Source organism: Dermacentor variabilis, unplaced genomic scaffold (assembly GCF_050947875.1).
Source record: "Dermacentor variabilis isolate Ectoservices unplaced genomic scaffold, ASM5094787v1 scaffold_18, whole genome shotgun sequence".
NCBI lineage: Eukaryota > Metazoa > Arthropoda > Arachnida > Ixodida > Ixodidae > Dermacentor > Dermacentor variabilis.
Window position 1 is genome coordinate 2,497,274 of NW_027460346.1, and position 15,927 is coordinate 2,513,200.

Below are 15,927 nucleotides of genomic sequence, written 5' to 3' on the forward strand. Positions count from 1 at the left end.
TGAGGTCTGTGGACCACTGACCGACGACGATATTATGTATAGTTATTATAATCCCGACTTAAGTAGTCTATGAAGACAGACTACCTTAAGCAATAAAAAAAGGTTTGAATTTGTTCATTTTGCCACCATTTGTTAATTCAACTTTTCGGATCATTTGACCTAGTCTTGCGCTCCTACAAAGGTAAAATTAACAGGAATTAAGTGTATAAGAAAGTCAAAGCTGACATTTTATCTACAGGTTTTGTTGTGATGTATTGTCCGATTATGCAGAATGAATGTGCATTCATAGGCACTCTTTTGTCGGTTAACATTCTGTGCTATATGAACCAGTTTGCTGGAGCTTGCATCTGGTGTGCAAACAATAGAATCTCTATGATATGAATTTCTCGGGATGGCACAAACATCCCGTATCACCTGAAAGTCGGATCACCCAAAAATGTAAAAAAAATCGGGTAGTTCCCAACTTAGTCAAAATTTTCCATTTAAATTTTGTTTCCCACAATCCTAAGACCTTCTTTGTCTCATGGCAGAATATTATAAAGTAATACACAGCAGAGCTTGAAAAGAGTGCACTTTTTTTAGTGTGTGGCCTTCAATATCGGAATGAAAATCGGGCTTCTAGAGGTGCTATTGCACTGCTGATCATGTGCCTTTCTGTTGACGTAGTGCCGCCATCTTGGTATCACCGTAAACATGCGGGCACAAAGTTCATATAACTAAATTTAGAGGAAATGCTTGCCATAGCACTCATGCATTTAAATTGGTAACCGAAAAGGTGCTACCATGTTGCTACTCCGTGCAGGCAGAGACACGATGTTATTCAGATGTGTAATCAACGCGATCCCGAGTCTCCCTCAGTATGGTAGCACCATCTAGTTCAGGGGCCTGTAAACGCATCCTCTCACACATTGTAAGTTTTACTCTGAAATTTTATAAATAGCCATTGTATCTTTAGAGAGGTTTAGCTTGTCCGGTATTCATGTAAACATAGGCGGCACTGGCATAATCGTGTTGCTGCCAAAAATTTACACCCGCAGCAAAGTAGAGTACACTTGGTTACTGCAATATTAGCTGTTTTTGTCTGTTTGAGCTCCGCGCCAGCAGGTGGCTGCACCATGCAGGCCGCTCCTGTTTACACCTCTGTCCCACCTGTGTCCGTGTGCGTTTACCCGAATACCAGACAAGCTAAACCTCTCTTTTCTCAAAAACGTTCGGAATGAACTTTACACATTGTCCATACGTATGTGCTATGTGTATTTTGATTATTCTTATTGTTAAAAAAATTGGAGGTAGCAACATAGCGGCGTCCTTGTGGTTGGCAATTTTTTCGCTTAACTTTTGCTCTAGTCATTATAGTAACTCTATGCATAAGAGATCGGAGCTTCATATTTTTGCAGAAGTGAGCTGCATGTTTCACAAGTTTCAATGCTGGCATTTCATTTTTTAGCAGAGCATTACCATATACCAGCTGCCAAGATAGCATGTACGTGGTGTTTAGTGGGCTCCGGTATAAGTTTACCAGAACACTCCTCCGTATACTATGCTTGCGCAACATGCCAGCACTGAGGCTGCCCGCTTTGATCCTAATTCGCCTGTGGTACTTGCTCTCTGTCATGATAGCATGAAATAAATGGCAAAATTGCATGGAGACGGAGTCAAGGTGAAGTGATGTAGGTCACCCTGGCGCAGCAGGAATGTGACTGGCGCAACGGCGTGGCGGCTCTGCCAGTCTGAAAACAGCCAGCTCCTGGCCCTAGCATTCTGCTTGCCGCCTCCTTGCTGGCTTTTCTGGGGATCATGCGGTGGCTCGGTTGTTCATACCATCTGCCGCCGTACAAAAAGACGTTCACAGCATCAGAAATTTAGCACATTCTAAGCTAATGGACATGGGCCAGGACTTATGAAAAATTTGTATCATCCTGAAATTCGCATACTGGCAATAAAGCTACTATCCTTTTTTTTCCTATAGCTGTCTACTAATTTGCTATCATAATCTGTTTCACCTTTGAGGCGAAACTGCCAATTTGTTTATTTATCGCAACTTTAGTGCATTGGGGTGTAAATCTTTGTTCTTTTCCAAATGAGAGAAAGTGGTATTTTTGTATGAAAGAGTGAGGTGCGCGGTACTGTAAAGGACTTTTCTTTTTGTAGATCACGGAAAACGGGTGCGCGTTACATTCGAGGGCGTGTTAGAATCTTGTAAATACGGTATCTTAAGATAACGAATAACCGTCTGAGCGACCTAGCTGTGCTTGCGGTCGAGCGATCTTCTGCCAATAAGATAGATCTTCAGCATGTTGTCAACATGTTCGATGCTGCGCACAGTAATCAATGTATATGTCTGCACTAGTATGCCGCTATAATGGGCCGATACCTATACTGGTGTGTCAGAACACCTGCTTCACCATCGAATAAATCCTGGCTGTGTTTTGTCTTGTACTTTCACAGCGCAGGCATTGGCATGTGTGGTTGTGATGAAACCTTCCTGTCCCTGTGTTCGCTTTGAAAGGGACTCTATATGGGATGCTTTCCGAGGCCATGTCGGTGGCCTAGTTTGTGTAGTGAACAGCGTATGGTCAGAGAGCTGTTATTTGCATTTGTGAAACGTGCTGTACTGTATAACCAAATATGACACTGGCTCAAATGCCTATTGCGTGCTCTATTTTTGCAGTTCTCTCCTCTCTTCTATTTGTTGTTGTTATTCTTTTTCCCATTTCGAACATTTAGAATCACTAGCCGTTGCCACAATTGTGGGTGTATTATTATTATATATTTATTTTTTTTGTAATCTAGCGTGTATTTACCAAAGTTGGAATTGATATGCACATTGCTTAGTAGTGTTAGTTCTCTCTCCTGTTGTGAAATTGCTCTCTTGACGCTATATTGTGATCGAGCTAACTGATGTTATTTTGTTGCTGCTGAGTGTTTTTTTTTTTATTTATTTAATACTGTTTTTTGTGTATGAGGTGTCCATGTATTATATAAATTTTCATTTTCTTAGCAGAAGCACTGCTGTGTAAATATGCTAAATTTTAATTTATATCTTACTGCTATACTGGAATACCTTATTCACACTGATGTGTTTAGAAGACCTTCAGCCCAGGTAAACATGGTCAAAACACAATGCATAAGTTCCCGCCTCCCTGCCCCCCAAAGGAACTGGCTTGTCGCATGTGCAGTAAAAAAATCCTAATGCCATCCCTGCTGCATAAGTAGCTGGAGTGCTAAACACACAAGGAAAGAAAAGGGGACATGCAACAAAATGTAGACAGGTTCCCCTGCGCTTTTGTCTTTACAGCAATATTTTTATTCGTTTGCTAATAAAGTGATGTTTTCTGAGTGGTTCCTGGCAGTCTGAAAGTGTTTTGAAAAGAAATAGTCTCATGCTAGCCTAAATAAACACAAAATTTTTGCATTGAGAAGTGGTAATGAGTTATTTCTAAGAAAACATATTAAAGCATGCTTGATGATCGCGAAACATTACAGAGCATGGTGTAACTAATGTTCTAGACTAACCACTTGTCAATGAAATTGTGATTCTTCTTGTCAGTGAAAATTTTATGTATGCAAAACCAAGTAATTAGAGTTATGAGCGGAATCTAAACCTAAAATCTAAACTACACTGCCATTTAGTCTATGTGAAATTTCACAAATTAGCCCTGCGATTGTGCCTCATTTCCAAAGCTGCATAGACTAGTTTACTCGTTTGGTGTGACGATTCATGACTGATACATGAGACTGTGTCCCCGACTGCGACAGGTATGTTTATATGGAAAAAAAATATTTTTTTTCTATTATTTATGTATTAAATTCTGGAGTTTTATGTGTCAAAACCACAGTACGATTATGCGGCATGCCATAGTGGTGGCCTCCGGATGAATTTTGCCCGCCCGGGGTTCTTTCATCATTATCATCACCAGCCTATTTTTATATCCACTGCAGGACAAAGGCATCTCTCTCCCAGCAACCTCCAATTACCTCTGTCTTGCGCTAGCTGATTCCAACTTGCATCTGCAAATTTTCCAATATCATCACCCCACCTAATCTTCTGCCGTCCTCGACTGCACTTCCCTTCCCTTGACACCCATTGTTTAAAGGGACACTAAAGGCAAATACTAAGTCGACGTGGACTGTTTAAATACCAGTCCAGAAACCTCGCAAAACTTGTTCCATGCCAATAAAATACTTCGTTAATGAGAAAGTAGCATCTGAAGGGTCTGAATACCTTTATCGCAATTCAAATCTCCCGCCATCCAACCGGGGAGGAGTGACATTGTATATGCCATCACCGCCCTTTGCCACCGTCGGGGAGTAAAATGGCGCCCAACAGATGGTGGTATGGTTTCTTGCACAAAATGCAAATGCACGTCTATGGAGAAACCGAGCCAAGACAGAGCAGTGGATTCGTGGCTGCAGCTGCTTTTGGTCAAGTGGCATGGACCATTCGTGCATCCCGTGACATCTCATGCCCGTGGAATTCTCTGCCACTTTCAGTTTGTGCGAGTTTCACAAGCCACCAAAACCAGTGCAGCACTACACGATAATGAAACTACGGAAACCCGAAAGCGCGGGCGCTTTCGACTGCCCACGTCTTTGTCAAGGGTAATTTCAATGAGTTCTTTTTTCTAAAAATGAAATAGAACCGGACAAGTAACATTTTCATTCGTCTTATAATGTAATAAATTGATGTTCTTATAATGACTGGTTGAATACTAGTGGCAGAACTTAAATGAGGAGTGCCTTCATCATCGGGACATCCCAGGGGAGTGTCTAATCATGCTCTGCTCGTGATAATATTGATGCCTTAGAGATTCTCGAGCACTAATCTATGACTTTAGCGCAACTTAATATTTGCCTTTAGTGTCCCTTTAACTATAATGGTCTTCCGATTATCGGCGCTATGCATTACATGGCCTGCACAGTTCCATTTCTTTCTGTTAATGTCAACTAGAATATCAGCTACCCCCGTTTGTTCTCTGATCCACTCTGCTCTCTTCCTGTCTCTTTAACGTTATGCCTAACATGTTTTGCTTCATCACTCTTGGCGCAGTCCTTAAGTTGTTCTGTGTTAACCTTTAAGTTCCTGCGCCATATGTTAGCACCGATAGCATGCAGTGATTGTACACTTTGCTTTTGAATGACAGTGGTAAGCTCTCAGTCAGGCATTGTTAATTTCATTTCATTTCATTTTTATTTCCTTAAAGACCCCCTGTAGGGGGTTTTACATAAGGGGTGGGGTTAACGTGAGAAAGTAAAACATTTTTTTTTTTCATGATGACAGGTGGGATGTAACTTTTTCTAGGAAGGTTGATGGACAGGTGATAGCTGCAATTTGATGGGGAAGGTCGTTCCAGTCGCTTGCTGTTCGGAGGAAGAATGACTTGGAAAATGTAGTCGTACGGGCACGTTGGCGTGAGACTTTCAGCGGATGACCAATTCGGCGAGACGTGCGTGATGGTCTTAATAATTTTCATATGCCTTCCAATACATTTTTATTCTTCTGTAAATTTCCTTCTCATGCTCAGGGGTTCTTTAACTTGCACCTAAATTATAGGACATGAGCGTTTTTGCATTTCGTCCCCATCTAAATGCAGCCACCACAGCCAGGACCTAACCTATGACTTCGAGCTCAGCAGCACTATGCCATAGTCACTGTACTACCATGTTGGGTGGTTATGTGGAAGGTACAATTAATATATAGAGTTTCTTGTTCTAATGCTAGCATTTATAAAACCAACACTAGGAAAAATACAGCTAGTAACTGGAGAGTGTTGTGCTGTGTGAGTACACAGAGCACGGGCAAATGAATGAAAAAAGCAGACAATAAAGGGGAGACCCTCTGCTGATGTCACCAGAGCACCGTTCACAGCACCACCATTGGTTGCGCACAAGGTCAATAAGTGAACACACTGTTATTCATATTGCATTTCAGTGCTACCTACCTAACCTCAGAAAGATGTTTTTTTTTTTTAATGGAGTATTGACATGAAATTTCAAAGTCGAGATAACTTGCAAGGTCAATTTTTGTGGACACACACACACACAGCATCTACAAAATATCAATGGCGAATGTAGCTTAAAACATATTTAAAATGAGTTTTGAAGTATGTGCGTGCAGAAAACCACAAAGCGCAGCACCTCGCAACATTGACATCAACAAGGTGGGTTTGTAAACATACCAGAGAACAACAACAATAGCACTGTGTCACGAGTTTGTGGTCTCTACCAAGCTCCTTTTATGTGCTTCTGCTCGCCTCATTACCACGACCTTCATTGTCACACTCCCAGTATTCCTCGGATGTTAGTCGAAGTAGGATGTTATCCATGTTGCTGCAACCGTTTTTTTTTTATGCCCATTGATATTTCCCGCACTGTCTGCATTGATTGTGCTGTATTGACCATGCACGAAACATGGGTACAGCACAATTTCAGGGGCATACTGGATTGTTGACTTTTGCCTGACACGTTTAGGGCTGGGTATAGTCATGCATAGGTTTCCCCGCGATGGGCCCTCAGCGGCACAAGTGGATGGAGTTTGTGCACGGCCACTGGATGCAAGGAGTGGACCCTGCTGAAGAGCAGCTGCATTTGTTCACCTCATTTCGAGTGTAGAAAAATATTAATTTTATTACCTCTGCTTTGCCTTACTGAAAATTTGCAGAGAGATTGTACATATTTTATTGTCCTTATGGTTCAGTATAACACTTGGCACTCTTACTGGCCTGGATTTTAATTAAGGAACAAAATGTGAATTTGCCTTCATCTATAGGGAAGTTAGCTGTTGCCAAAACAGCGCTAATGGCATGGACATGTGTCACCGCTTATCAGCAGCTGCTAAATGTGGAGCAATTATTCCAGGAGGGTCGCCACGGGGGAAAGGTGGTTGATTTGAAGCTGCCTACACCTGAAAGAGATTGGCTGCATGCAGCGCGGTGGCAACTCCCGTCTACAGAAAATTGTCACCGCTGGACTCGCGTGACTAGCTGTGTTTACAAACCTACCGTCCCCTCTCATTCCTCTCTGAAATCAAAACTTGGACTGGTTGCTACGAACAAGGCTCTAAACAATTAACTGCTGCACACTGAAGCAAACGAGGTTTCGTGCCATGATAACTGGGTCATTACCTACTTGTTACAACAGAAAAGACAAAATCCAAAATTTTTGTGTCAGTGCTCCATTAATTCTGTATGATACTAGTGTCATTCAATAAAGATTTCCCCTGGCCCAGTTTACATAGGCGTCCATAAAAGAAATTTCATACAGCGCTAGGTAAGCATCTCTATAGGTCATAAAAAGAATGTTCAGCTCTTTTCCAATAAATATTTTAGTTTTACAGTTTTAAAAAGAGGAGGGTGGGAGCATGGAGCCAATGGAGCACTAGGCAGTTATGAATTTTCCCTTTCTCAAATGCAACACACCTTCACAAAATTTTCAAGAAGTGACAACTGTGTATGGGACAATTTTTAAATTGTATGATATCATTATGTACTAGCATCAGCAGTTGAAACCTGGAAAGCATTTAGTTAAAATGGCAACAATTCCCGGTCGACTTCATTTAGCCATTGAGGAGGATACTGCAACAAAAATGGAGGCTGCAATACGAGAAAATCGCTGTGTAGCAGCTGAAAAATAATGGTCAGTGTAGGGTATAAATAATATATTGTTCAGAAAAATCTGCTCATGCGAAAAGTGTCAGCACATTGGTTTCCTAGCTAGTTGTCTGTTTTCACAAAGAGAACCGAGTAACTGCAGCCGTCGACACTTAACCCCGTGCCTTCAAAACCAAGATTACTTTTTGTGAGATTATTTGCAGAGGATGAAACGAGAGTTCAATATTGCAACCCAGAAACAAAATTCGCAACAACGAGAGCACTACGACTCATCACCACCCTAAAAGACATGCGTGGAAACCTCTGTTAACAAGGTGATGCTGACAGTTGTTTTGATCAGCAAGAAGTAGTGATAAGAGATTTCCTGCCACAAGGTGCCACTGTAATGGGACCTATTAACTTGTTGATGAAATTAAGGGAAACCATCAAAATTGGAACAAAGCATTGGTTCTGGACAGTTGGTAATCCATGCTTAATACTGTTTTAGTGCAAATTTTACAAAAAAACCAGTCCCGTTCGTGTCCCTTTGTGCTTTTTGTAATGTTTTGTGCTAAAACATTAGGCATCAAAATCGGCAGGCGTGGCATGCTGTCAAACGGCGCCTTGATCTTGCAAGATGATTCTCCAGTTTACAACTCGCATGTTGCACAGATGGAAGCTAGTTCCTGTAAATAGGAAATTGTTCGCCGTACCTCGCACTCCCAGAACCTTGTGCCCACAGATTTCCACTTCTTTCTGTGAAGTAATGGCTCCAAGGCCAACGTGAGGACTTTACAAGAGTGGTGTCCGTAGCTGCATAAAGCACTGGCAGAAGTGTGCGACATTTGGTGGTAGCAATGTAGAAAAAGAAAAGTAAATATGCCAACTTTCGTGCTCCTCAACTCAGAGGAAGTGGGTCAGGGGAAATCTTTACCTCTTGTAAGTGGAAATACAGTGCCATGAAGGACCAACTATCGGTTTGACCATTTTTGTTCTGTATCTTGTCAAAACTAACTGAAAATGTAGCAACTAATTTGAAACTGTGTTACTACCCTCGCAAACAGCATGCATTCAGCATCCCCGTGGTTAAAGGTTGCATTGAAGGTGTCTTAAAAAGAAACAAACAAAAATCTTTAATTCCCATCTGAAAAGTTATTGAATACGCAGTATGGTTCAGACAAATACTCTGTCACAGAAGAACTTTTCTATTGTGCAGATTGAGCTACGCGGTCATATTACTTAAGCTTACCTGGTATATTAAGTTATAGATTTCAGCAATTCTGGAAAATGTCATCTTCATCAAGATGTCACTACTACATTCATCGGACATTGCGCTGCAAGACAAGAACAGTGTTTTAATTTCAGTACACTGTGTCATGCACCTACTAAATCGGGCTTTTTGTTCAGTTTTTCCTAGCGAACCTGATACCGAACTTCTTTATCCTCCCGTCAATCACTCGATCAGCCCGAAATAACGTTTGACGCTGTTTGTATTGCCAGAATTATCGATTCACTAACGCATCTTCCGGTGGTGCTCACAGCATCAATGTGAAAGTACTGACGAATTCTAAAAATGTAACCAGTTTCATCCTGTCGCATACATTTCAGTGGTGTCTATCAAGTGGAGTGGTGCTTCGAGACTGGAAAGTGGGCATGGGTTAACCTCATCCAGGTACCACATCTTCATCCAAAAATTATCGTCCCATGTCTCTTTCAGGTGTCCGCTCAAAAGTAATGGAACATGTCTGTTCCTACATAGCTAAATTTCTAATGTCATTTAAGTGTTTTTGCAAAAATCAACAATGTTTCCAGTGTTTCTTCTGATACTCAACTTGCGCTGTTAACGTTAGCTTTAGTGCAACCACTTTATGAAAACGTATGGGTACATTTCCATCAAACAGCCGTGGCTTTAAAACTACTGTAAATGTACTGGTTGATGCTCTCTTTCTTAACTTCAAAAAAGCTTTTTGCAGACTTCCTCATAAACAGCCATTTCTAAACTTTCGTGCATCAACCTTGAGCCTTCTGTTTTTGGATGGATTTATAGCTTTCGAACTGCAGAAATTTTTTTGTGCTACTAATCGATCTTCTCCCCGAGTCCTGTTATTTCAGGCATGCCTGAGGGCATGGTCCTTGGCCCTTTGCCAAGGATTTTCCAGGTAACATTTCTTCAAGGATGAGACTCTTTGCAGGTGACTGCCACTTATTGTTCACTAAACAACACATATGTTCACTCCCTTCAATTTGGCCTTCATCAAATTAAAACTTTAATTGCTGGCAATACTGCTGAACGCCAAGATTTGTTGTTTACAACAGTGAAATTTCATCTGCAAATACATACAAACACCTAGCATTATTTGTCATCATATCTAACACGAGTTCTTCACATGATGCATGTGGTTTACGAAGCTAAACACATTCTTAATTGTCTCCGGTGTAACTGCTTATCAGGCATTAAAAGGAAACTTTAGTTTCGGGGCTCCTTTCTAAATACATGGGGAACGGAAGCATCATTTTTCTCAGCAGCCACAGTACTGATATCTATGAAGTTTGTTGCATTTAAAAGAAAAAGTTAAAATCTAGTGATTGTAAAAAACTGATGTTTTATTTAGGCGGTCTATATTTTTCCCAAAAATTGTTGAGAATTGCAAGATTTCAAAAGCTAATGTATCAATTTTACAACTCTAACTCTGCAACGAAAAATGATTTCACAATTCGGTCAACTGCACCTGAACAAAGTGAACAAAATTGATGTAATGTAAACTGCTTTTAAATATAACACTTATTTGTTAGTAGGAATATTGCTAAACCCTCATAAACATTGTAACAATTTCACAATAATCCATAAATTTATATTTCAAAGTTGTCCCTTTTTGATGCTCTAATAGATGCAGTTTGCAGAACTGGGATATCTGTTTTTGGCGCATAGTTACAGATTTGTAAACTTCTTTCTATTTCTTAGACGTACCGAATTTCGGCATTAAAAAATATATTGAGGTCCTAAATCAATATTTTCCTTCTTACAGTCACTGTAATTTAATTTTCTCTGTCAGATATAATAAATTTTATTCAAATCAGTCCAGAGGTTGTCTCATCAAAGCATTTATGCATAACATAACAGTAGTTATGTTTACCTATTACTTAATTGTGTAAAACCATTTATGCATTTTACATGTATTTGTATAACGAAAGCAGGTCTGAGCTGAAGCTTCCTCTTGGTGACACCTAAATTTGAATCTGCGTGTGCTGGTTGCAACCTTCACTATTTTTACCTTGGCAAAACTTCAGAATCTCCCCAAAACCATGCAGCGGAATTTTTCTTAGATTACTTATGTAGATCAATTGTGACCGAACTAAAGCCTCATGCTAATCTCAAGCCTTTCATCATGTCACAATTTAGCTCATCTTTGTCTGTCCAAGTTGTATCATGCGCCACCTCAAACTCTCGCCTTCAAGCAAGCCCATGGTGATTCAGATCACATGAACCACGAAAATGCTATGTACTTGCTGCCGATTTACTCCTCTATGTACCTTCAATTTTTCATCGAGACATCACAAGATTAGAATAGCCTTTCCCCTGAGATTGTGTTCCACTCTAGTATCAGTGACTTCAAAGCAATGATCAAACAACTGAACAGCTTTTAATATTTCTGTAATAGTCAGCTCCTACCCATTGCAGAACCCATTCACTGTGACCTTTGAGGTATAGTAAGTAAATTTGTAAAGGGAGATGAAACTGGTCCTCAGCAGCGGTGACCTCCACATTTTTATTAAGTGAAGTTTTCTTTGCTCCTTCTCCACACTTTGCAGCTAAAGAGAAAGGAAGAAAAAGTCAGCAAGAGAAGCTGCCAAGTGGGGAGGAAGAAGTCAAATTAACAGAATAGGTACAAAGTGTGCATTGAGATAGAAAGAAAGAAGCCTGGAATAAGCATTGGGTAGAACAAGAATGACATTATTATGATGCAAAATGTTCAGAACAGAACATTTGCTGGCTTATAGACATTCAGTGGAATGACGACGCTTGGTAGCCATGGGCAGCTAAGGGCTTAGCAGACATTACACCTAAAAGCAGTAACTGCAACGTTGACATGTGGCAGCCTCAGCAGTGAGGAATGTTGTAATCTTTTTAAAATCAACGAGCACACCACTTCTGATCATTGTGCTATGTTAACATTGCCGTTACTAAAACGCACTCAAGAAAATATGAGGCACTAATTCGTTTGGTGCGTTGCCTGGAGTCATGATACGATGCCCATACAGCCATCTGAAGCGGCTTAGTTGGAGCCACATTGCCGATTATGAAACTGACGTTAGCTTTTGGTATAGTATGTAGTAGCTAACTCAAGAATGTAGGGTGTGCATTTGCATTGCTGCGACACATTGTGCTTGCCCTGTGTGTAAGTGATGCATGCAGTGCTAACACACGCAAGGGCAGTGGGGCTTACAGGAAAATGGCCGTGCTCGCCAAAGCAGGTGCCGCCGGGTTTGTATCTATCAAGTTGTCATCCTGCACTGTTTGGCCCATTTGTTCCAAACTGATGCTTGTATATGCTTTAGATTTGTATTCTGATGCTTTGACAGTAAAGTACTAGCGAAGCCTGTGGGCTGTTTTCTTGATCTGTTCTTGATTGTTCCATTGCTTTAGGCTTAACAAGAGAGAGGCTTTACTAGCTGAACGTGGCCTCCAAGATTTGACATGCGCGGCAAGCCACGCATGTGCTGCCCAATTTCAGAGGCCATAGACTACGAATGTTTTCTTCTACTTTGTATTTTGTGTAGATCATGCCACAGTGCAGATTTTGTGATCATTATTAGTATCTGCAAAAAAGCACAGTATGGTCAGATACAGACAGATACAGCATTAGGTGGGATTGACATTTGGTGTGCATTTGGCTTACTGCTACTTTGTGAAATTTTACATCCAGGTAGTGTCACAGTGGGTTGCGTTTGCATTCTGCTCTGTTGCACTGTTTCAAAAGTCTTGTTCGTGCCATGATTTGCAGTGTACGAAAGCATTAGTGCTTGCTTCACCCACTAACCTAATGCAAGTGTTTTATGCTGTAATAAAACTGAATTATTGATACATAACGTAAATAAACTGTCTTATGAGTTGTGGAAGTGATGTGCAGTGCAATACAGTGGACACGTGCGTTGCCTCCACATTGAAACATTTACGTGATTGTGTTATATTTGCATAAACATTGCACTGCATTTGTGTCGCTTTATATAAATATTTGCACCATTAGCATTACATTTCCATAATATTTCCTTTAAGCTTTCCATAAACATCAAAGAAAGCTATCGCCGATTCCCATAAATGTGTGTACGGTTTTTTTCTTGACAATAAGTTTTTTTAAAACTAAGCATGGGGTTCAGTGTTCCACCAAGAAAAGGAGCAACATATGTTTTCATAAAAATTAAAGATGTTATCTGGACATGCCTCGCCAGTGTTACGTGGAATTATCCTGGTACTGTTGCGTGGCAGAGAGGGTGTCAGCACGGTCCGTGACATTTTGTTACACTCTGGTAATCGCACTACGCTCTGCATGTGGCGACATGGCAGTGCTGTTCATGGGGTTTGGAGCATTTCTGTAGTTCACACTGAGATTCTCAACATTGCCATATGGCGAGGGAAGAGTTCACTGCTGCTGTCATCTCGGTTGTTTCCTCAGGCCTGCATGCCTTGTGCAAGTATGGCTTTATGTGCCGAAGATCTCTGTAATGGAGTAATAAGAGCCAACACTAAAAGTAATGCAAGCAGTAGATTTCTTTGTATGTATAGAAATGTTAGCCAAGGTTCCTGGCATTTTCTCAAAGTTGTAAAGAAAGCTGTTAAGTGCATGCACTAGTTCTAATTCTGTGAGTTTAGGCATTGCTTGTGAGCCTTAGTAAGTGTACAGGGAATGTTGCAGAGCAAGAAGAGGGTAACACGTAAATACTTTTTCTTTTCACGTATCTTGTTGCCTGCCGCAGTAGCCCAGGGGCTGTGGTGTTTTGCCACTGAGCACGAGGTCACGGGTTCCAGTTCCGTCCTCGGTGGTCGCATTCTGACGTGGAATGCGAAAATGCTCAGGTGCATGTTAAAGAACAGAAGGTGGTCAAAATTAATCCGGAGCCCTCCACCATGACATCGCTTATAATCTGCTGTGTAGTTCCAGGTCGTTAAACCCCACAGTTTATTCTTTATTGTACATATCGCAGGAAAATCCACAGCCACTTGTGACAATATATTGTGCTTGAAGTTTGAGTAATTATGCAGCAAGCAGTGTTTTCTATGCTGCATATAAGAATAATGACTGGTGTCTGCTGAAACATTGTTTGTGAAAGACCATAAACGCTTAGTTATGGTTAACACTGTTTCTAGTTCTGGTCCATTCACTGTTTTGGCCAAAAGTACAGTGACACTGAGCCCAGGACAAACAATGCACTCAGTCAGAGCGCTAAAAATATGCCAGATTTTTGTTGCTGTTTTTCAGCAGTGTGATTGCAAAAAAGGAAATGTATAACAAAGTGATTGTATGGAATTTCTTAAAATTACCCTGTTAATAGTTATTGAATATGCCAATGTAGTCTCATTTAATGCAGTCGCACTCTTAATATCTGGATAGAGAACTTTTTTTTTTGCGACGAGTCGATACACAAAAGACATCAAGAACCCTTTATGTGTGTGTGTGGGCCTAAGTATTCAGTGCAAATACATTCTCAGTGACAATACTTGAGGGAAAATGGACAACACAATTGCGAAACTACGGAGATATCCTTAAGTATTCTGTAAAAAAATTCTTACTCTTCATGTTGCATCATGTCCCATCAGTCACCTTCAGTCTTATCTACATATTCTTTAGTTATATATACTCTGCGGTTGCTCCTTTATTGTCTGGAATGCAATGGCATGCCCAGGCGCACATCTTAACATGAAAAATCCGGAGGGAGCAATGTCAAAGTAAGGAAATGAACACAAGATTGATGAATATTTTTGTGGAATGGAAGCCCTAAAAGTTGTAAGAATTTTTCAAGTGACCACTGACACGTGCTTTATTTGAGGCAGTATCTCACTTCAACTTACTTCGTTATAAAAAATGTTCGAGTCCTGATTATTTTGGTTAACTTGACTCAACAGAAAATTTATATGGTATTAACACAAACTGTAACATTGAATAAAAGCAGCACAATTTGGTACACTTGTATCATCACATTTATGATTGTCTGCAATTAGTTAGGGAAAATGCCAACTGGAGATCCAAATATCTTGCAAAATTCCTAGATGTGGCCAGAAGGTATGAAAAAAAAAAACTAAAGTGAGGGGTAAATAGGAAATAATTTTAAATTCGGTTCGCTTATGAGCTAGCTGCCTCTATTTCCAATCACTGTGGTTATTTTTTTATCTACGATCTCTACATATGTTCTTCACCTTGTGGCAGCAGACCTGTGGCCCTTGTTTTGTCTTGCAATTTATTTGCAGTGGTGTTGCTACAAGCTGCTACAACAATGCACCCTCTTGTCATTTACAGCAACCAGACTGAGCATGGCGATTCAATGTTCCTGGAAGAAGAGACTGCGTGACAGAGAGCCCCTGCGTTGGGTCGCCAAAAAGATTTGCAATAAACGCTGCTGCAGCGAGTCGCAGCGTCTTCGCGCCATATGTGTTCTCTTCAATGGCACCCCTGTTTTCTTTGGAGAAAGGAGCCCCATGTATGCTTCATGTGCAAATTGTGACAGCGCTGTTCTGCCTTTTCATGCGCACTGCTAGAATAGGCGGTAATTACTCATAAGAAATCGCAGTATTCAAGTGGTCACGATCAACTAATTACTCCCTTACTGCATGGTGTTCACACAGGCTGTCCCAGCCAGCTATTGTGCATCATATTTAAAAAAAAAAAAGACTGGTCATTCTCCATTAAGATAACAAAGTGCATATTCACAGTAGAGCAGCTGTCATTTGTTCATGTCACTCAACTTATTAATTGCAATTAACTAATTTTATAATTACTGCTCTGAATGGCATGTTTTGGGCCAGGTAATTTTGCCCTATTATTTCCATCTGATAAAGGCCTCAAAAAATTAAAAATATTGTGTGACTAACCGCCCGTCCCCATTAAAAAGCAGCAGCGCCCTCAAACACGCTCCGCAGGAGTTGGCGAGTGCACTTTTTCCACAACATATCAACCACCAGTTATCGCACTCTTATCAGCACCAAGGTTGTGGGTGCAGCACACCAGATAATGTGCTAGCTGTAATGAAAAAATTAATTTTAAATTCAGTAGTTAGAAAATTACCTAATTGTAATTATTAAATTGAATGAAATCATCAAAAATACTGGTGGCTACTCAACTTTGAA

At 40.6% G+C, this 15,927-nt stretch overlaps 1 protein-coding gene across 5 annotated transcripts in view; it reads left to right on the forward strand.

Moving 5' to 3' along the window:
• LOC142568291 (protein zer-1 homolog) overlaps positions 1-15,245 on the forward strand; it is a 155,594-nt gene extending 140,349 nt beyond the window's left edge. For 2 of the 5 annotated variants that reach the window (XM_075678280.1, XM_075678279.1), the window contains exons 19-21: positions 9,198-9,261; positions 11,400-11,473; positions 15,101-15,245. In XM_075678280.1, coding sequence (XP_075534395.1) covers positions 9,198-9,261; positions 11,400-11,465 — 130 coding nt within the window. In that variant the 3' untranslated portion in view covers positions 11,466-11,473; positions 15,101-15,245. Of the gene's footprint in view, positions 1-9,197; positions 9,262-9,701; positions 9,782-11,399; positions 11,474-15,100 lie in introns of all 5 variants that reach the window. The other 3 variants (XR_012825410.1, XM_075678281.1, XM_075678282.1) reach the window with 3 other exon arrangements.
• Positions 15,246-15,927: the final 682 nt, after the last annotated feature.